The 22025-nt window shown below is 46.5% G+C and overlaps 1 protein-coding gene across 10 annotated transcripts in view; it reads left to right on the top strand.

Moving 5' to 3' along the window:
* Positions 1 to 22025, top strand: part of raraa (retinoic acid receptor, alpha a) — a 602035-nt gene that overhangs the window by 573971 nt on the left and 6039 nt on the right. For all 10 annotated transcript variants that reach the window (XM_085966524.1, XM_085966522.1, XM_085966525.1 and 7 more), the window contains one exon: positions 19971 to 20129. In XM_085966524.1, coding sequence (XP_085822650.1) covers positions 19971 to 20129 — 159 coding nt within the window. The remainder of the gene's footprint in view (positions 1 to 19970; positions 20130 to 22025) is intronic.

A 22025-nucleotide genomic window follows, 5' to 3' on the forward strand; every position in this document is an offset into this window, starting at 1 on the left:
GCAAATTTGTCAAACATGACTTCCCCTTCATAAAACCATGCTGACTTTGTCCTATTAAATTATGATTATCCAAATGTCCTGTTACTGTCTCCTTAATAATGGACTCCAAAATTTTACCTACCACAGATGTTAGGCTAACCGGTCTATAGTTTCCAGCCTTCTGTCTACTGCCCTTTTTAAATAAGGGTGTTACATTAGCAGTTTTCCAGTCTGCCGGGACCATTGCCGAGTCCAGGGAGTTTTGGAAAATTATTACCAATGCATCCACAATCCCTACCGCCACTTCTCTCAGGACCCTAGGATGTAAGCCATCAGGTCCAGGTGATTTATCCGCCTTGAGTCCCATTATTTTACCGAGTACCACTTCCTTAGTGATTTTGATCGTGTTTAGCTCCTCCCCCCCTTTAGCCCCCTGTTTGTCCAGTGTTGGGATATTCTTAGTGTCTTCTACTGTAAAGACTGATGTAAAATATTCATTCAGTGCTTTTGCCATCTCCATATTTCCCACCATTAATTTCCCGGTCTCATCCTCTAAGGGACCAACATTTACTTTAGCCACCCTTTTTCTTTTTATATAACTATAAAAACTCTTACTATCTGTTTTTATATTTTTTGCTAATTTACTTTCATAATCTATCTTCCCTTTCTTAATCAATCTTTTTGTTATTTTTTGCTGTCTTTTAAAGTTTTCCCAATCCTCTATCCCCCCCACTAGATTTGGCTACCTTATATGCCCTTGTATTTAGTCGAATACTATCCTTAATTTCTTTACTTAGCCACGGATGGCTGTCTTTTCTTTTACACCCTTTTCTTCTCAGTGGAATATATATTTTTTGGGAAGTTGTAAAATAACTCCTTAAATGTACACCACTGATCATGTATCGTCTTACCCTTTAATCTATTTTCCCAATCCACTCTACTCAATTCCGCTCTCATACCTTCATAGTCTCCTTTATTCAAGCTTAGCACGCTTGTTTGAGATCCAACCTTCTCACCCTCTAATTGAATATGGAATTCAACCATGTTATGGTCACTCATTCCAAGGGGATCCTTTACTAGGACATTTTTAATTAATCCTGTCTCGTTACACAGGACCAGATCTAAGGTTGCCTGCCCCCTGGTTGGTTCAGTTACATACTGCTCAAGAAACCCATCCCTAATACACTCAATGAACTCATCCTCAAGGCAGCCCTGCCCAATTTGATTTGTCCAATTAATATGATAGTTAAAATCCCCCATAATTATAGATGTTCCCTTATTACAAGCCTCAACTATTTCCTGATTGATATTCCGTCCAACAGAGTTGCCACAGTTCGGAGGCCTATAGACTACGCCCACTAGTGTTTTTTTCCCCTTATTATTCCTTACCTCCACCCAAACTGTTTCATTGTCCTGATCTTTTGACCCAATATCATTTCTCTGTATTACAGTGATTCGTTCCTTTATTAACATAGCCACCCCACCTCCCCTTCCTTCCTGCCTGTCCTTCCTGATCGTTAAATAACCTGGTATGTTTAATTCCCAGGCATTGTCACCCTGCAGCCATGTTTCTGTAATGGCCACAAGATCATACCCATATGTAGTTATTTGTGCCATTAACTCATCTATTTTGTTACGAATGCTACGTGCATTCAGATAGAGAACTTTCAAAGATGTTTTGTGACACTTAGTTCCTGCTTTTGCCCTTTTTATTACTTTACCTTTTACTCCATACCTTCTGCCTCTTCCTGACATGCTCTGGTTTTTAATTTCCCCACTGCTACCTAAGTCTATGACCTTCTCTGTTGTCATTTGTATTATTTGCTCTCTAGGAACCTCCCCCACACTAGTTAGTTTAAAGCCCTCTCTGCAGCCCTAGTTATATGATCCGCCAGGACTCTAGTCCCAGCACTGGCCAAGTGAAGCCCGTCCCAACGGAACAGCTCCCTCCTGCCCCAGTACTGGTGCCAGTGTCCCAGGAGGCAAAACCCATTTCTCCCACACCAGTCTTTGAGCCACGCATTTAACTCTCTAATTTTATTTGTCCTAGCCAAATTCGCTCGTGGCTCAGGTAATAATCCAGAGATTATTACCCTTGTGGTTCTGCTTTTTAATTTGGCCCCTAGCTGCTCAAACTCCCTCAGCAGAACCTCCTTCCTTGTCCTATCTATGTCGTTGGTACCAACATGGACCACGACAACTGGATCCTCCCCCTCCCACTCCAAGTTTCTCTCCAGTCCAGAGGAGATGTCCTTAACCCTGGCACCGGGCAGGCAACACAGCCTTCCGGACTCTCGCTCTCGGCTGCAGAGAACTCTATCTATCCCCTTAACGATACTATCCCCTACCACTACAACATTTCTTTTAACTCCCCCCACTTGCATGGCCCCCCGCTCCACAGTGCTGTGGCCAGGTTGCTCATCCTCCCCGCAGTCCCTGTTCCCATCCTCACAGGGAGTAAGAGCCTCGAACCTGTTGGACAAGTGCAAGGGCTGCGGCTCCTCCAACACTACCTCCTGGATCCCCGTACCTGCCTCACTTCTAGTCACACCATCCTGACCCTGGCCACGGACTACATCTGAATTAATTAATCTAATTGGTGTGACTACCTCCTGATACACAGAGTCCAGGTAACTCTCCCCCTCCCTGATGTGTCTCAGTGTTTGAAGCTCGGACTCCAGCTCTTCAACACGGAGCCGGAATTCCTCGAGCAGCCAACACTTACTGCAAATGTGATCACCGTGAGCATCAATGGTGTCCACCAGCTCCCACATATTGCAGCAGCAACACATCGCCTGATCTCCCATTCTATGTAATTAATTAAATTTATTAATATTATTCTTAAATACCCTCTGCCTCGATTCTAGATGGTGAATATCACACCTTAGAAACTATAAACCAAGGAGATTTAAGCTTAAAAAGGGAGAAATACTTACCAACCAATCACTTACCCGCTTTGTGGTGACGTCACACCTTGAATACTTTTTACCTCTCTCCTTCCCTGAGATTGGAGATTGGTGCGGCCTACCTGAGCCTCTGGGGCCTCTTGTAGTCGCTCTGCCGCTCAGCTCCGCCTCCACCCGCTGCCGATGCCGCACTGGGGCCTACCTGAGCCTCTGGGGCCTCTTGTAGTCGCTCTGCCGCTCAGCTCCGCCTCCGCCCGCTGCCGATGCCGCACTGAGGCCTACCTGAGCCTCTGGGGCCTCTTGTAGTCGCTCTGCCGCTCAGCTCCGCCTCCGCCCGCTGCCGATGCCGCACTGAGGCCTACCTGAGCCTCTGGGGCCTCTTGTAGTCGCTCTGCCGCTCAGCTCCGCCTCCGCCCGCTGCCGATGCCGCACTGGGGCCTACCTGAGCCTCTGGGGCCTCTTGTAGTCGCTCTGCCGCTCAGCTCCGCCTCCGCCCGCTGCCGATGCCGCACTGGGGCCTACCTGAGCCTCTGGGGCCTCTTGTAGTCGCTCTGCCGCTCAGCTCCGCCTCCACCCGCTGCCGATGCCGCATTGGGGCCTACCTGAGCCTCTGGGGCCTCTTGTAGTCGCTCTGCCGCTCAGCTCCGCCTCCACCCGCTGCCGATGCCGCACTGGGGCCTACCTGAGCCTCTGGGGCCTCTTGTAGTCGCTCTGCCGCTCAGCTCCGCCTCCACCCGCTGCCGATGCCGCACTGGGGCCTACCTGAGCCTCTGGGGCCTCTTGTAGTCGCTCTGCCGCTCAGCTCCGCCTCCACCCGCTGCCTGAAACGTTAACTCTGTTTCTCTCGCCACGGATGCTGCCTGGCCTGCTGAGTATTTCCAGCATTTTCTGTTGTTATTTCAGATTTCCAGCATCCGCAGTATTTTGCTATTGTAATAGTAGTTGAAGCAGTTGTATTGATGCATTTAAGGGGAGGCTTGATGCATACATAAAGGAGAAGAGAATAGAGGGATATTGGAGCAGGGTGGGAAGAAGTACTTAGAGTGGGAGGAGGCCCATGTGGAGTATAAACACCGGCATAGACCAGTTTCTGGCCTGTTTCTCTGCTGTAGATTGAATGTAATTCTATGTAAGAAAGAGAATTGTATTTTACAGTATATAGTACCTGATCACATCTCCAAAATGTCTCAAAGTGCTTCACATAAAGTGAAGAATAGTGATTGCTGTTATGGAGGAAAATAAGGCAACCGCCACCTGCTGGATCCCACAAACAGTAATGAGATGAATGACCAGTTCATCTGTTTTTTGTTAATGGAGAAATGTAGGTCAGGAAAACACCCTGTACGGGAGTATCGATCCTGAAGAGGAGCGTGAACCCTCAAATTTCTGCCTGAGAGGCAAAAGTGCTTCTAACTGAGCTAAGTTAAGACTCATTGTTTGCCAACAGATATAATCCTGACAGTTATAACCCTGGCAGAGCAGACAGAACCTGAAGTAAGGAGACCATAATGAACAGCACTGGAGAGAACCCACTGTGTCCTATAAATTAGTGCTATATTATGTGTCGCAGAATCGCTGTATAAAGTGGATGTGGGATGGTGGGTGTAGATGTTTTAGAAACTGCTCTTTGATATTGAGGGGCAGTCTGAACAGCTGCACGTGCAAAATGTCACATGCACATGGGGGAGAAGTGTTGCTATTTGGGCAGGTTGCTAGAGGGCCCCCGACTCCTGTGGGCCAACAGTGCCTATAGGAGAAAGGGAGGGAAGAAATTGCTGGAGAAAGAGGTAAAAAGTAATTTTACGAGCACTCATTAGTGGCATGTTTCATAATCTGCTGGGGAATACCAACAGTAAAACCTGATCTGAGACTACATGCCGCACAGTAAAAACCCATTAATACACTAATTCCTCAGTCTGCACTTCATAAAATCTGCATGAAGATGAGACTTACTCATTGGATTTCATTGTAATGGCCTTCTGGAAACTGGGACATGCTGAGAAGTAAGTGGCAGTGTTGTCTTAGCATTGGAAATCTCAGAGTCATTTAAGCAGTTCTCCCTGTCAGTTAGAGACACTGGGGAGTAGGGGACAGTAACAGCTAATGGCTTTAAGTATAATATAAAGAAAATATACATAGTATTGCTTTGCAGTAAGTTTTTTTAAAAATCTGGTAATGTTGTCCAATCTAGTGCATTCATGGAAAAATGATGAAGGACGCACTTTCCCTTTTACCAACTAAAAGCATGAACAGGTTCCCTGAATAGAAATCAAACACTCCCCAGGCTGCAGGATCTAGACCCAATTGATTGTTGAGATGATTAACGAGGACGTGGATAGCTTCTTCTAAGTAAATATTAAATACTGTTAGCTCTGGGCTTTTTATTCTATGACAGCGATTAATCTGCACTGTAATTTAGGGCCAAGTTCCCCACCTGCAAAGAGCACTTGAGTATCCACTGCCAATGACTGACGTTGGCAGGGTATTTTATGCTGCGTTTGCTATCTTTACTGGAAAAAGTAGATATGAATGGTGTTCTCTAGTCTATACTCTTAACTTTTTCACTAAAAATAGTGAACCGAGGAAAATAAAACCTACTGACTTTCTCAGCATGATAAGATGCTCGTCTGAAAGTTACCACTCCCTCGCGCGCGCGTGCGCGCGTGCACACACACAATGAGAGGAGCAGGAACAGGAGGCAATTTACATGAACGTAATCACATTTGCAACCAACTCTTTTTCTTTATTTTTGCGGAGTCTTGGGAGTATATTGCTATCCTGCCCTGCTGGCAGGAATCGGATGCGAGTTGCAGAAGGACCGTAAAGGGGGGGAAAAGGCCATTTTAAATCACTTGTTTAAACGCCCCACTGTTTGAAATTAAGCATAACCCTAGCTAGTTCAGTGCCTTTGTAATATAGCGCACACTTATACAATCTCCGCTGCAGTCTTGCTCAGTGAGTAAATGCACCATGTTTTGGGTCAGATTAAGGTTTACAGAATGTCAAGCATACCAGATGCAGCACTTCATCCATGCAAAGTTAGCCAGTCTCATCCAGGGGAAGGGCACAGGTACATTACAATTAGCCTTAGTGTCCTAGGGCTAGAGCGAGGAAAGAATAAACTACAGGAAACTTTTTTTTATCCGGCACGGACGGGACCGATGTGGTGCCGGTTCGTCAAAAATTCCGGATAACCGAACGCTATAGTAAAAGATAGGGAGAGCTGACAGCTCCGTATAAAGCAACAAACCCTGTTGCTTAGCAACAACTGTAGAACAATGGCCTCAAGTTTCAAGCGTCTCTGTAGCTTAGCAACAGCTGCAGCCACACCCTTGCACAGCAACAGATGGAAGAAGGCAAATACAATATGAAGTAAAACCTACTCCTGAATTTTGCCGGTTAACCGAGATTTCTGGTTATTTAGGTGCCGGTAAGTCAAAAGTTTCCTGTAGAATTTCCATTTCGAATTGCTGTTCAGTGACTGCTGCTGGAAAGTGTCTGTGTGTTTGTGTAAATGCTAGGTGAGGCCAGGGTCCGTCTCAGTTAAGACCCTGCCAACACTCGTTGTCTAGGCTCATGCATGGCCACTTGGATGAGTTAAAGGAGAGTTGCTGGTGTCAATGAAACCATAATCCAGCATAAGTTACCACCTTTGGAAGGCAGGAAGAAAATTAGGTGGAAAATTTCACTGGTGAAAATGCACAGAGCTTGTGTTACCCCTTCTCATCCGAGAGGTGAGACCTCATTGTAGTAGTTACGCTTAATCCTTATTTTGTCAACACTAACACTACATTTTACTCAATCATCTAGAATGTAACAGGTTTTGAAAGATCACTTGGAATTAGGGCTGTTAACCGATTTTTAAAAAATTAATCGCAATTAATCTTGTGATTAAAAATGTTAATCTGTTAATCTTGGTTTTAATCACAAATTTATTTGATGCTGCTGTCACCAGCGTTACTAAGTATTTACATGCCAACTGTGCTGTTTTCGTTTCTGGCTGCCATGCTGGTTACATTGGTGTCTGCTTTGGTCTTTGTGCCAATATGTCAGCCTTGTCTTTACTGTAAGCAGGGGGTGATCTTTCTGCTGGGACATGGGTTGATTATAAGATCGATAAATTAGTACAAGGAGCATTGGTGGTTATACGTGTTGGAATTAACAGCATAATACAGAAAGAGTCAGAATTACTCAAAAATCCTGCAAACTAAAGGAAAAGTAACGGAAAGTTACTTTCAAATCATTCCCAGCCTTTGGTAAAAGTAATGAGATCCTGAGTAGACTGTTTGGTGTAATTGAATGGCCTCCGGCTCAACCCTGAACGCTGCGGCCAAATAGCTCAGGCTTTTCTGTTCTTGCCCTGCTACCTCCTCCTCTCAAACTTTCCCTCCCAGTATCGCATTCCTGCCTTCACCCTGCTCCCTCCTCTCTCAAACTTTCCCTCCCTGCTCCTTCCCCTCTCAAAATTTCCTTCCATATCTCATTCCCACCTTCGCCCAGCTCCCTCCTCTCTCAAGCTTTACCTCCATATCCCATTCACGCGTTCGCTCTACTCTTTCCCCTCTCAAGCTTTCCCTCCCAGTATCCCATTCCTGCCTTCACCCCGCTGTCTCCTCTCTCAGGTTTTCCCTCCCAGTTTACAGTGTAGAAGGTGGCCATTCGGCCCATCACATCTGTACTGACTCTTGCTAGAATAATCCAAAACGAATCCTATTGTCCTGCTCTTTCCCCATAGCTCGGTATCTTTCTCTGCTTCAAATAATTATCTACTTTTCCCATAAAAATATGTCCGCCTCAACTACTCCATGTGGCAAAGCATTCCATGCTCCAGCAACCTTCTGTATAAAGACATTTTCCTCAACATTGACTCTGGACCCCATGAAGTCTCATGGCTTTAGGTCAAGCATGGGCAAGGAAACCTCCTGCTGATTACCACCTACCTCCCTCCCTCAGCTGATGAATCAGTACTCCTCCATGTTGATCACCACTTGGAAGAAGCACTGAGAGTAGCGAGGGCACAGAATGTACTCTGGGTGGGGGACTTCAATGTCCATCACCAAGAGTGGCTCGGTAGCACCACTACTGACCGAGCTGGCCAAGTCCTGAAGGACATAGCTGCCAGTCTGGGCCTGCGACAGGTGGTGAGAGAACCAACACGAGGGAAGAACCTACTTGATCTCATCCTCACCAATCTACCTGTCGCAGATGCATCTGTCCATGACAGTATTGGTAGCAGTGACCACCGCACAGTCATTGTGGACACGAAGTCTCGTCTTCACACTGAGGACACCCTCTATCGTGTTGTGTGGCACTACCACCGTACTAAATGGGATAGATTCAGAACAGATCTAGCAGCTCAAAACTGGGCATCCATGAGGCGCTGTGGGCCATCAGCAGCAGCAGAATTGTATTCCACCACAATCTGTAACCTCGTGTCCCGGCATATCCCTCACTCTACCGTTACCATCAAGCCAGGGGACCAACCCTGGTTCAATAAGGAGTGTAGAAGAGCATGCCAGGAGCAGCACCAGGCATACCTAAAAATGAGGTGCCAACCTGGGGAAGCTGCAACACAGGACGACATGCATGCTAAAAAGCGAAAGCAGCATGCTATAGACAGGGCTAAGAGATCCCACAATCAATGGATCAGATCAAAGCTCTGCAGTCCTGCCACATCCAGCCGTGAATGGTGGTGGACCATTAAACAACTAACGGGAGGAGGCTCCATGAATATCCCCATCCTCAATGATGGTGAAGCCCAACACATGAGTGCAAAAGACAAGGCTGAAGCGTTTGCAACCATCTTCAGCCAGAAGTGCCGAGTGGATGATCCAAATCTGCCTCCTCCTGAGGTCCCCATCATCACAGAAGCCAGTCTTCAGCCAATTCGATTCGTTCCATGTGATATCAAGAAATGGCTGAGCGCACTGGATACAGCAAAGGCTATGGGCCCCGACAACATCCCGGCTGCTGTGCTGAAGACTTCTGCTCCAGAACTAGCCGCGCCTCTAGCCAAGCTGCTCCAGTACAGCTACAACACTGGCATCTATCTGACAATGTGGAAAACTGACCAGGTATGTCCTGTCCACAAAAAGCAGGACAAATCCAATCCGACCAATTACCGCCCCATCAGTCTACTCTCAATCATTAGCAAAGTGATGGAAGGTGTCATCAACAGTGCTATCCAGCGGCATTTACTCACCAATAACTGATGCCCAGTTTGGGTTCTGCCAAGACCACTCGTCTCCCGACCTCATTACAGCCTTGGTCCAAACATGCACAAAGAAGCTGAATTCCAGAGGTGAGGTGAGAGTGACTGCTCTTGACATCAAGGCAGCATTTGACCAAGTATGGTATCCAGGAGCCCTAGTAAAACTGAAATCAATGGGAATCGGTGGGGGGGGTGGTGGGAAACACTCCACCGGCTGGAGTCATACCTAGCGCAAAGGAAGATGGTTGTGATGGTCGGAGGTCAATCATCACATCCCCAAGACATTGCTGCAGGAGTTCGTCAGGGCAGTGTCCTAGGCCCAACCATCTTCAGCTGCTTCATCAATGACCTTCCCTCCAACACAAGGTCACAAATGAGGATGTTCGCTGATGACTGCACAGTGTTCAGTGCCATTCACAACTCCTCAGAAAATGAAGCAGTCCATGCCCACATGCAACAAGACCTGGACGATATTCAGGCTTGGGCTGATAAGTAGCAGGTAACATTCGCGCCACAGAAGTGCCAGGCAATGACTATCTCCAACAAGCGAGAGTCTAACCACCGCCCCTTGACATTCAACGGCATTACCATCGCCGAATCCCCCACCATCAACATCAGAATCTTAACTGGACCAGCCACATAAATACTGTGGCAACAAGAGCAGGGTAGAGGCTAGGTATTCTGTGGTGAGTGTCTCATCTCCTGAGTCCCCAAAGCCTTTCCGCCATCTACAAGGCACAAGTAAGGAGTGTGATGGAATACTCCCAACTTGCCTGGATGAGTGCGGCTCCAACAACATTCAAGAAGCTCGACACCATCCACGACAAAGGAGCCCATTTGATTGGCACCCCATCCACCACCTTAAACATTCACTTCTTCCACCACCGGCGTACCGTGGCTGCAGTGTGTACCATCTACAAGATTAACTGCAGCAACTTGCCAAGGCTTCTTTGGCAGCACCTCCCAAACCTGCGATCTCTTCCACCTAGAAGGACAAGGGCAGCAGGCGCATGGGAACACCACCACCTCCAAGTTCCCCTCAAGTCACACACCATCCTCACTTGGGCATATATCGCTGTTCCTTCACCGTCGCTGGGTCAAAATCCTGGAACTCCCTCACAGCACTGTGTGGGAGTTCCTTCACCACACAGACTACAGTGGTTCAAGAAGGCGGCTCACCACCCTCTTCTCAAGGGCAATTCGGGATGGGCAATAAATGCTGGCCTTGCCAATGACGCCCATATCCCATGAACGAATTGAAAAAAATTTCAGGTCGATGATCTTTCATCAGAATGTTGAATGCTGTTTCTTAGTACATAAAGTGGGAAAGTGTTGTACGCTCAACATCAACGTGAAAAGTTACAAAAGAAAAGAGCAGATGTGACGAGTTTGCTGTTTGTACTAATGATGATAGGTTTGTGCTAACACTTCACTTTGTGTCCAATGTAAACCAGCACGAAACGTGTAAGAAAGCTGCAATACTGTAAAATAATGTCATGATTATTTAACAGTGCTGTAATCACATTAACATGGCAGTAAACAGGTTGTTACACCGGTGTAATAATCCATTGACATTATTTCAGTAAAGCTGTTGGTGAAGAAGGGCCTTGGAGGGAGTGCAGCATAGATTTACTAGAATGATACTGGACTCCAAAGGTTAAATTACGAGGAGAGATTACACAAAATAGGGTTGTTTTCCCTGGAATTTAGAAGATTAAGGGATGATTTGATTGAAGTTTTCCAGATAGGGTAGATAGAGAGAAACTATTTCCACTGGCTGGGAAGTCTCAGACTAGGGGATGTAGCCTAAAAATTCGAGCCAGACCTTTCAGGAGTGAAGTTAGGAAACACATCTATAGGCAAAGGGTGGAAAAGTTTGGAACTTCCTACCGCAAACAGCAATTGATGCTAGGTCAGTTGTTAATTATGAATGTGAGATTGGTAGATTTTTGTTAACCAAAGGTATTAAGGGATATGGGCCAAAGGCGGGTATATGGAGTTAGGTCACAGATCAGCCATGATTTAATTGAATGGCGGAACAGGCTCGAGGGGATAAATGGCCTACTCCTGTTCCTATGTTCCTTTAAGGACTTCTTTGTTGCCAGTTTCAGTCCCTTTTCCCCCCCCTCCTTTCCTGAAAATGTTTACTCCCGATTGGGGTCCGAGTTCAGTAGGTGCTAATCTGCCTTTTGGTACCTCGTCCAAGTGTCAATTATTCATATGAGATTAGACCGTGAGTGTTGGCGTGCTGTTTACCCCAGGGGCAGGGTACTACAGTCCAAACCCATCCCATTCTCACCCAATGCATACTTCCAGGTGCAGTCGCTGGCGAGAGTGGACTGATCTTTCTCCTCCCTAAACCCAGGAATACGGAGTCAAATTGTAGCACCTCAAACTGCTGACACCAGCAAACTCAGCACAGATCGGGAATCGAACCTTCTGGTTTTTATGGTTCAGTCACAAGCTGCCTTTACCATTGGAGGAGATTCTAAATTACTCTTCATTTTGTTCAAACGGTAGATTTTCTTTTTGGGGGTGGGGGACGCTTAAGCAAAACTGTTGTGAAAAATATAATAGCTGCCTATAATCTTATTATGATAGCGAAACAACATTTTAGTAACTATAGTGCTGCCAGTAAGGGCTGTTTGTTTTTACAGTTGGGAGTATTTCAGCTCTGTTAAATATTAAGTGATAGTTTACAACACTCCAGATGAAATGTTACTCAGTTGAAACTGATTCTTTATCTTCAAGCACCAGAGTCCTTCACGTTTAACCTGTAAACTGGAGGCCGACACTGCAACTCAATTATTGCCCACATTTCCCAGGTGCTTTTATTGCATCACAGTGCAAATCTTACTCAAGATAAGACAGCTGATGTGGAAAGCAGAAAATCTCACAGAAGGCCATGTTCACCTGAACTTGGGTTAAGGCACATTGCTTTCCCCAGATGTTGTGCACTGGTGTTGAGGCCTGATGATCTACATCCTAGGGTACTTAAGGAAGTGGCCCTAGAAATAGTGGATGCATTGCTGGTCATCTTCCAAAATTCGATAGACTCTGGAACAGTATCCATGGATTGGCGGGTAGCTAATGTTACCCCGCTGTTCGAAAAAGGTGGTAGAGAGAAAACGGGGACTTACAGACCGGTAAGCCTGACATCGGTAGTGGGGAAAATGCTAGAGTCCATTATAAAAGATGTAATAGCAGAGCACTTGGAAAACAGTGAACGGATCGAACAAAGTCAACATGGATTTACAAAAGGTAAATCGTGCTTGACTAATCTACTGGAATTTTTTGAGGATGTAACTGGTAAAATAGATACGGGAGAACCAGTGGATGTGGTGTATTTGGACTTTCAAAAGGCTTTCGATAAGGTCCCGCATAAGAGATTAGCGTGTAAAGTTAAGGCACATGGGATTGGGGGCAAGGTATTGACTTGGATAGAGAACTGATTGGCAGACAGAAAGCAAAGAGTTGGAATAAACGGCTCTTTTTCCGAGTGGCAGGCAGTGACTAGTGGGGTACCGCAGGGATCGGTCCTAGGACCCCAGCTATTCACAATATATATTAATGATCTAGACGAGGGAACTAGATGTAATATCTCCAAGTTTGCAGCCGACACAAAGCTGGGTGGGCGTGTGTGCTGTGAGGAGGATGCCGAGAAACTACAGGATGATTTGGACAGGTTGGGTGATTGGGCAGAAGCATGGCAGATGCAATATAACGTGGATAAATGCGAGGTTATCCACTTTGGTGTCAAAAACAAGAAAGCAGATTATTATCTGAATGGCAATAGATTGGGAGAAGGGGAAGTGCAACGAGACCTGGGCGTCCTTGTGCACCAGTCGCTGAAGGTAAGCATGCAGGTGCAGCAGGCAGTTAAGAAGGCAAATGGTATGTTGGCCTTCATAGCGAGAGGGTTTGAGTACAGGAACAAGGATGTCTTGCTGCAGTTGTACAGGGCCTTGGTGAGACCACACCTTGAGTATTGTGTGCAGTTTTGGTCACCTTATCTGAGGAAGGATGTTCTTGCCATGGAAGGAGTACAGTGAAGTTTCACCAGGCTGATACCTGGGATGGCAGGAATGACGTATGAGGAGAGATTGGGTCGATTGGGCTTATACTCACTGGAGTTTAGAAGAATGAGAGGGGATCTCATTGAAATTTATAAAATTCTAACAGGACTAGACAGACTAGATGCAGGAAGGATGTTCCCGATGGTCAGGAGTCCAGAACCAGGGGTAACAGTCTAAGGATAAAGGGTAAGCCATTTAGGACAGAGATGAGGAGGAATTTCTTCACCCAGGGAGTGGTGAACCTGTGGAATTCTCTACCACAGAAGGCAGTAGAGGCCAATTCATTAAATATATTCAAGAAGGAGTTGGATATATTTCTTAAGGCTAAAGGGATCAAGGGATATGGGAAGAAAGCAGGGACCGGGTACTGAATTTGGATGATCAGCCATGATCGCATTGAATGGCGGAGCAGGCTCGAGGGGCCGAATGGCTTACTCCTGCTCCTATCTTCTATGTTTCTATGAGGGATTTTTCCTGTTAGATTCAGGTATAAATGGAAGGGATTTGGTTTCTTTTTGGTTACACAGAAGGATTCATATTGGCAACAATGTCCAAGAATTCAGCACATACTCCCAACCCAAATGAACACTGCTGCATCCCCTCCCTACTAAACCTTTGAAGAACAGGCACCTCCCATCCACACCGTTACTGTGATGAATACAGCCAACTTCCATTAGGACAATTAGACACCTCCCACCATAACTGCTTTCCACCCCACAAACCCTCTGAGAAACATAGCCATCTTCATTCCAACCTCAGTCTCCAAGGAACACAGCCACCTCCATCCTCGTCACATCCCCCAACTAACACAGCCACCTCCATCCTCGTCACATCCCCCAACTAACACAGCCACCTCCATCCTCGTCACATCCCCCAACTAACACAGCCACCTCCATCCTCGTCACATCCCCCAACTAACACAGCCACCTCCATCCTAGTCACATCCCCCAACTAACACAGCCACCTCCATCCTCGTCACATCCCCCAACTAACACAGCCACCTCCATCCTAGTCACATCCCCCAACTAACACAGCCACCTCCATCCTCGTCACATCCCCCAACTAACACAGCCACCTCCATCCTAGTCACATCCCCCAACTAACACAGCCACCTCCATCCTCGTCACATCCCCCAACTAACACAGCCACCTCCATCCCCGTCACATTCCCCAACTAACACAGCCACCTCCATCCTCGTCACATCCCCCAACTAACACAGCCACCTCCATCCTCGTCACATCCCCCAACTAACACAGCCACCTCCATCCTCGTCACATCCTCCAACTAACACAGCCACCTCCATCCTCGTCACATCCTCCAACTAACACAGCCACCTCCATCCTCGTCACATCCCCCAACTAACACAGCCACCTCCATCCTCGTCACATCCCCCAACTAACACAGCCACTTCCATCCTCGTCACATCCCCCAACTAACACAGCCACCTCCATCCTCGTCACATCCTCCAACTAACACAGCCACCTCCATCCTCGTCACATCCTCCAACTAACACAGCCACCTGGCAGTCCCATCGCTAACTTCACTCTGACCGTGTGCCAGTAAACAGAGAAACACATTGACAGTTGTCTGTCATAGAAGTTTGACGTGTTTCACGGTTGAGAGTTCTGTTAAATATTAAGTGATAGTTTATAACAGAAACTCCAAATGAAGTGTTATCCAGTTGAAATTGATTCTTTACCTACAAACAGTTTTTCATTTTTTGTTCACCAGCCTAAGAGTCTAGACTGGAGGCAGGTATAACTCAAATAATGCTGAGATCGCGCCAAAAAATTCTGAGTTATGCAGGTTCATATTAGTCCACCAAGCTTGTAAACGGCAATGGTCAACAACAAAGTTGCTTTATAACCAGTAGCAGGGCGTGTTTGTTCAGTGGATTGCCGAGCCATATACACCAGGAAGTTCAAGATTCTGTCTGGACTGATTTAGCTGATCTTGGTCTAGGGGATGCTCCAATTGTCCTCAATGATCCTGGGTTAGCGAGGGGGAAATCAGACAGAGTTCCTGCCATCCAGCGATCTCTGCTGGAAGTGCATGTGTTTGACATTAGATGTGTAGAGAATCGGACCTCAGCTGTGACCCCCCCCCACCCCCACCTCCTGAGTTTGAATAACCTGCTAACACCATTGTGGCTCACAGATGGTAACTTTGGGGGAGCATCCCAGCAAGTTGTCAACACCATCAACAGGGGACGGGAGTAGAGGATGTCAACAAGGAAAAATAGCAGAAAGCCAAAGTGAAATTGTACATTCAATTGGACAGCTCAGTTATAAAAATAAAAACAGTGAACGGTCAGGACATAAGGTTAGGGTTTTATTTTTAATTACATTGGTCTGTTTGGTGATGTCAACGCTCTGTGGCGGAGTGGAACCTTGTTGCTGTGCTGCTGGCAGAAAGCATACTACCAGAAACTGAGTAAATTGCTTTGACAGTGCCACATTAATTCTCACACTGGTTCCTCCCCCAGCATTGAGGATGTCCGCTCGCATTGCAAAATAGATCAACCACTGCAAAAACGGGTGGGAGGCAGAGAAAGATGGTATCTCATTGGCAAAACCAGTTTGCAGATCAAAATACAACACAAGACTCGGTTTTTAATCTGGGGCCCTGGGGCTTCACTGCATGTAAGCTGCTTTTATGCAGAAACACAGAGAGATAGTAGCAATGTACAGCTAAAGCGCACTGTTAGCATCCTGATTTAAAGGAAAGGAGGCCTGTCAGCATTTCATGGTCCCGTGAACAACTTGGTCCAGTTAGTAATAAAGAGAAAAACTCAGGACTTGTTTGCCAACTGGTCATTTGAATCCATTAACTGGTGGACTGATTGTTGGAATGGTAGCCAGTTTTCTCAACATCGTTGCATGCTTATATCACCCTCTGGTGTCCGTCTGTGGTATGTCTGTGGTTTTGGTAGGACATAAATTGATGCTTCATCTGTAGACAGTAATAATATTAGATTGAAACACAGTCAACAATCTATAATCATCCAGTACAAAAGCAGAATCCTGCAGATGCTGGAAATCTGAAATAAAAACAGAAAATGCTGGAAATCCTCAGCAGGTCAGGCAGCATCTGTGGAGAGAGAAACAGAGTTAACGGACACCAGTTCTGACGAAGAAGGGTCATCGACCTGAAATGTTAACTCTGTTTTTCTCTACGGATGCTGCCTGACCCGCTGAGTATTGCCAGCATTTTCTGTTTTCAGTACTGTACAAATAGCAATGAAAATAACATTTACACTTAACGATACTTATTAATCCTTTCCCCTCTTTTATGGCAGTATTGGCTCAGTTGGTAGCATTCTCACCTCCCAGAAGGGTGCGAGTTCAAGTCGCATTCCAGGGCTTGAGAACATAATCTAACCTGACACTCACCGGGAGTGCTGCATTAATGGAAGTACGTCCTTCAGATGAGCTGTCAGAGAGCCAGGTCGTTTCTGTATAGCTCAGGTGGATGTGCAGATTCCAGAGAGAGATTTGAAAAAGGGAGAGGGAGTTCTCCCAGTGTCTTGGGCAAATTCCTCCCCAAGCAACACCATCACAGCTCGTCACTCATCTCGTCGTTGTTGTGGGACCTCACGGTCCACAAAATTACTTCTTGATTTATCCACATAACAATTCATTCCATGTGAAGTCCTTTGGATGTAGCTGAGGGACATGATGATAAGGGTCTATATAAATGCAACTTCTTTCTTCCATGTAAGCATAGGAGGAAGCTCAAGATATGGCTTTATTCCTCACCTAATCACAATATAATGAATGTTAATTTGTTGTCACTGTTTAAAGACTTGGAGTATAGTTCCCCCAGCTGGTTAAGTAGCAAGCCATATGTACCAGGAAGGTCCCAGATTCGATTTCTGGTCTTTAGTAGCTGACCTCAGCCAGGGCAACAATTGCTCCCTCAATCCCTCTGGGTTAGAGAAGCATAAATCAGTCCGAGTTCCTGCTCCTGAATACTGTCCAGTGATGCTTATGTGTGGCTGGTGTGCGAGTACAGCGTCCGGGTTGACTGTTCAGCTTCCTCCAGCAAATAGGCTGCTGGTACTTACTCTTCATACGTTAAGAATGGCTACTTGGGTATTGTACCAGAAAATCACTGCAAGCTGCGGACCTTACCCGCAGAAAGCAGTGAATGCCCTTCAGGAGAGGAGAGAAGAAGAATAAAGGAGGAATAAAAGAGTGTATGTGTAATGCAGCATGTTGCAATGGCTTGGGTTCAGGGTTCAGGATGTCACAGGATGGGGAGGGGAGTGAAAGCTCGTTTCTGCATCTAATGGGTGGGAGGACTATCTGATGCATAGTCTTTGAACACTGTCCTTTTGACTCCTGGGATTTGGGTTTGAATCCAATCCAGACCGATGGGATGAAGGTGTCCTTTCTGACTGATGGCTATTAAGGGCCATAAGTGAAATGAGCTTGAGCACATTCTCCATTCAATTCCCAGTGGGTGTGTGTCTTCATCAGAGACTGACCTCGCAACAGACACGACAAGGGCATTTTCATGGATTGCTGTTTACAAGCAATGGTTAGTTTAGGAGTATGAATGTTTGGGAGAGACATATCTTGACTGCAATTTTACTGACTTGAGGTTTTCGCCATTCTCTTAGAATTCAACCTGTAAAATTCTCCATAAATCTACTCATTGCAAAAACTAGAGGCTTCCATGTCTGACTGCACATTTAATGCTCTTAAAGGAGTATTGTTGTCCTTTACAGCTGTTAAGGAAGCGTTTGCATTCCGCATTGGCTCTTTAGCTAACTCATACAGACCAAATGCTCTCATTCAATTACCAGTCTGTGTTGAATTAGCTGGAGTGCCCATTGTGGGAGGTAAAATTGTCCTTGGCCACCCAGGGGTAAGGAGGACAAAAATCAGCTCGGGTTTCTGCTCTTGATCGCTGTGTAGCAACCCCCTGCTGTAAAGTGCACATGTGTGTGCGTGAATGTCAGGTGAGAACAGAATTGGGCTGGGCTATGATGAACCCCATAGTTAAATAGTCATCTGACACTGACTGTCCAGGGTCACACATGAAGAATGGCCAACTGGACAAGGCAACACTCAGCACCCAGTGTCCATGAATTGTGCCCCAACAGAAGTCGACATTTCGCAACAATATGAAAATGGTATTAATAAACATGCAGGCCTAGAAATTGGGTTTTGGCGCAGCGACGGCTTTAGCGCCGGAAGTTAGTGCCGGAGCTAAGTCGCGCTGGGCGGGCCAAAAATTCACTAGTTCTGCGCCCAAACGGCTGCCGGCGCTGCTGAAAGCTGTTTGCGCCTGAAAACTGGCGCTACGCGCTGAATTGCGGCGCTATTCCGGCGCTGCGGCGCCCGCTGCGGTGCGGCAGGTTCGGGAAGTGCAGGCCTCCTCCTTCCCTTAAGGAGGAGCTGCCTGCACCCGGCCGCGGCCCGCGAAAATCATTGTAAAAATGAGCCCGGCACCTCGGACAAGTGCCGGGCTTGCATCTGTCCCGGGGGGGGGGGAGAAGTCCGGGGAGGGAGCTGCGGCCGGCGGGAAAGCGGCCGGCCGCCGTGGGGCCTTTAATGCGCCGGCGCAAAGTCCAGTAAGGCACCTCTGCCAGAACGTTGCTTGCGGCTGCCACGGGCGAGGCGGCCGCAAGTCAATTTCGGAGTTCGGGCGGGTTACCATGGCAACCGGGACGCTGCGCACACCGATGACGTCATCGGTGCCGGCGCAGCGCTAACGGCCTAACGCCGATTTAGGGACCCACTCAATTTCCAAACTGGCCATAACTCCGGCGCTAGGCCCTCTAGCGCCTCAAAAGCGGCGCTAAGCCTACCGAATTTCTAGGCCGCAGTATAACATTATAATTAGTCTCACTGAGACATTGGCCTAGATTTTCAGTGTGCCCTGAGGCGGGCTTTTAGGCGTGCGGGGGGCTAAAATCCCGAATTCAGGGGTCCTGACACCATCCCACCCAAAACCTGCCTCTACGTAAGTTTCAAAGGAGGCGGGTACCCGCCCCGCACTGGGACCCGCCGACCCGAGGCGGGAAGGGATTAGTGCCAATTAACCGCTGGGCGGGCTCAACAAGGTCAATCAAGGGAAAATCGCGTGGATTGGCCGGACGTCGATGGAGGCAGGACTAAAACCCGAAAGTTGTAGTCCCGCCTCCTTCCCGACTGCTGAATGAAAATCCAGCCATTGCGTCAGCGGCACAACAACAACTTACATTTAAATAGCACCTTTAATGTAGTAAAATGTCCCACCGTGCTTCACAGGAGTGATTATCAAACAGATTTGACACCGAGCCACATAAAGAGATATTAGGGTAGGTTTTAAGGATCATCTTAAAGGAGTAGAGAGAGGCGAAGAGATTTAGGGAGGGAATACCTGAGCTTAGGGCCCAGGCAGCTGAAGGCACAGCTACCAATGGTGGAGCGAAGAAAATCGGGGATGCACAAGAGGCCAGAATTAGAGGAGTATAGATATCTCGGAGGCTTGTATGGCTGGAGGAGGTTACAGACATAGGGAGGGGCGAGGTCGTGGAGGGATTTGAAAACAAGGATGAGAATTTTAAAATCGAGACAATGCCGGACCGGGCGCCAATGTAGGTCAGTGAGCACAGGGGTGATGGGTGAGCAGGACTTGGTACGAGTTACGATACAGGAAGTACAACATTGTCACGACTCCCATACGCTCAGTCCCCATTAAATTTACTGATGTAACTGACGGCAAGAGGCTGACTGAGCGAGTTGAAGAATACGAGGATGGAAGCGAGAGATAAAAGCTCTCTAATAATAATAATTTTTTTTGTAGACCGGCAGGACCTGGAGGAGCCAGAGAAAGTGGACAAGCTGCAGGAGCCATTATTGGAAGCTCTGAAGATCTACGTGAGGAAGAGGCGGCCGAACAAACCACACATGTTCCCAAAAATGCTAATGAAGATCACAGATCTGCGCAGCATCAGTGCCAAAGGTGAGCGTGCATGGTGGTCATCCAAGAATAAAACCAGTACACAGAATAGGGCTGGGATGCAACTGAGCTGCGGAGGCTAACCGTCTCATTTTAACATAGGAACATGGGAGTAGGCCATTCATTCCCTCGAGCCTGTTCCACCGCCATTCAATGAGATCATGGCTGATCTGTATCTTAAGAAACGCGTTGGTTTAGATTTTAATGTTCAAATTGCCTTTTGGAAATTTAGTGTAAGACTTCCCAATGGTTCAATAGGATAAATTCACCTGTTAAGAAAGCAGCTTTTCCCAGTGCCAACCTTAGTGAATCCCGTCAAGAGTGCTTTGGGGGTTGCCAACGGGCTGTGTGAGACCAGAAGAATGAACCCATCGATGGCCCAATATAAGAGCTACTGGCGAGATGTGGCACCAATGTGAATGTGATCTCCTGTGTTCAATCCTTGATTGTAGACAGATTGAAGGATAAAGAGATTTTGCAGTGAATCCTTTAATTACAAAAGACAGATATAGGCAGCTATTTGATGAGCGATGAGAAGTAAAACGTTTTAAACTATTTTCTATGATACTTCACTCTGACAGTAGAATCATTTGAGATGTTTACTCCTGTGAGGTGAATCTATTTTTGTCGAAGCTTCATTGTTTTTTGCAGGTTAATAGCCCAAAGGATACTCTAGACACCTGTCACAAAACTTCTTCCTCAATAATGCCCCAAGTTGCAAGCCAGTTTAAAGCAGTATTATAAAACATGATGGGTAGGGTGACATGGTGAAAATCAGGTAGCACGAGTTGGCTGGCCCATTGACTCAGGAGTCACTGCTTTTCATCACCTGCTCTGTTTATTACATCAGGTATTGGTATTAATTCAAACGCTGAGAAATGAATGAAATCATTTTAAATTCCTAATGTATTCCAGTTGGTGTCCTGTGATCGGTTTTTTCCCTCACACCGTCATTCATTCTCAATTATAAAAATCTTCACACATTGGCAGGGGGGGATTTGGAAAAAAAAAGAAAACTGGGCTTTCATTTACAGGAGCTTTTGAGGTGAGGCCATTATTGACGTTTTTAAGATTATGAACAGGTGTTAACAAAGCTGATCCAGGCAAATTATTTACTGTTTAGCAAAGGGTTCAAGTACAGGAAACCCTTTGGTATCCGGCACCGACGGGACCGGCGTGTTGCCGGTTGATTAAAAATTCTGGAAGACGGAGAGGGTTATCTACCGAGGCTATTTTTAACAAACAAAGAGTCAGACTCCTGTTATTGAGGTGTTCGGACTGCCGACAGCGCCAAGAAGCCGAGTCGTGGCAGTTTGGAGAACTTCCCCCACTGACTAACTCGGCCACCGCGGGAGACTCGGACTCGGCAACATTTCCGGTTATTGAGTTGTTGTTTTCGGAGCGAGAATTTTGCCGGTTAATAGAGAATTCCGGATATTTAGGTGCCGTTTAAACGAGAGTTTCCTGTACTGGGGAACACCGTTTAAAATTGGGAAGTTACAAGTAAACAGTGAGGTCGGATAGAACTTTTTTTTACATAAAGGGAAATAAATCTGTGGAATAGGTTACCAGGGAAAGTGGCTGTAGCAGACAGTATAAACAGGTCCAAGAGACGTCGGCCTAGATTTCTTGATCGGCTTGTATTAAGAGGTACCTTCAGCATTAAAATAACACTTGCTGGAAAATTTAGGCTTTTGGTTACTCCAGCTAGTATCTCCTTCTTTACCTCAGTCTCTCTATTTTGTCGCATTACTCTTCTGTGAAGCACCAAGGGACGTTTCTCTACATTAAAGGTGCTATATAAGTGCCAGTTGTTGTATTTCTGAACCTTTTTTCATCATTTTCTTTCCTAATTCTGTTTAATTGGTCATGAAGCTTTGTCCCAAGTGCTCTGGCACT

This window comes from Somniosus microcephalus, chromosome 24 (genome assembly GCF_052327205.1).
Source record: "Somniosus microcephalus isolate GS21.2 chromosome 24, FLI_Smic_1.0, whole genome shotgun sequence".
NCBI lineage: Eukaryota > Metazoa > Chordata > Chondrichthyes > Squaliformes > Somniosidae > Somniosus > Somniosus microcephalus.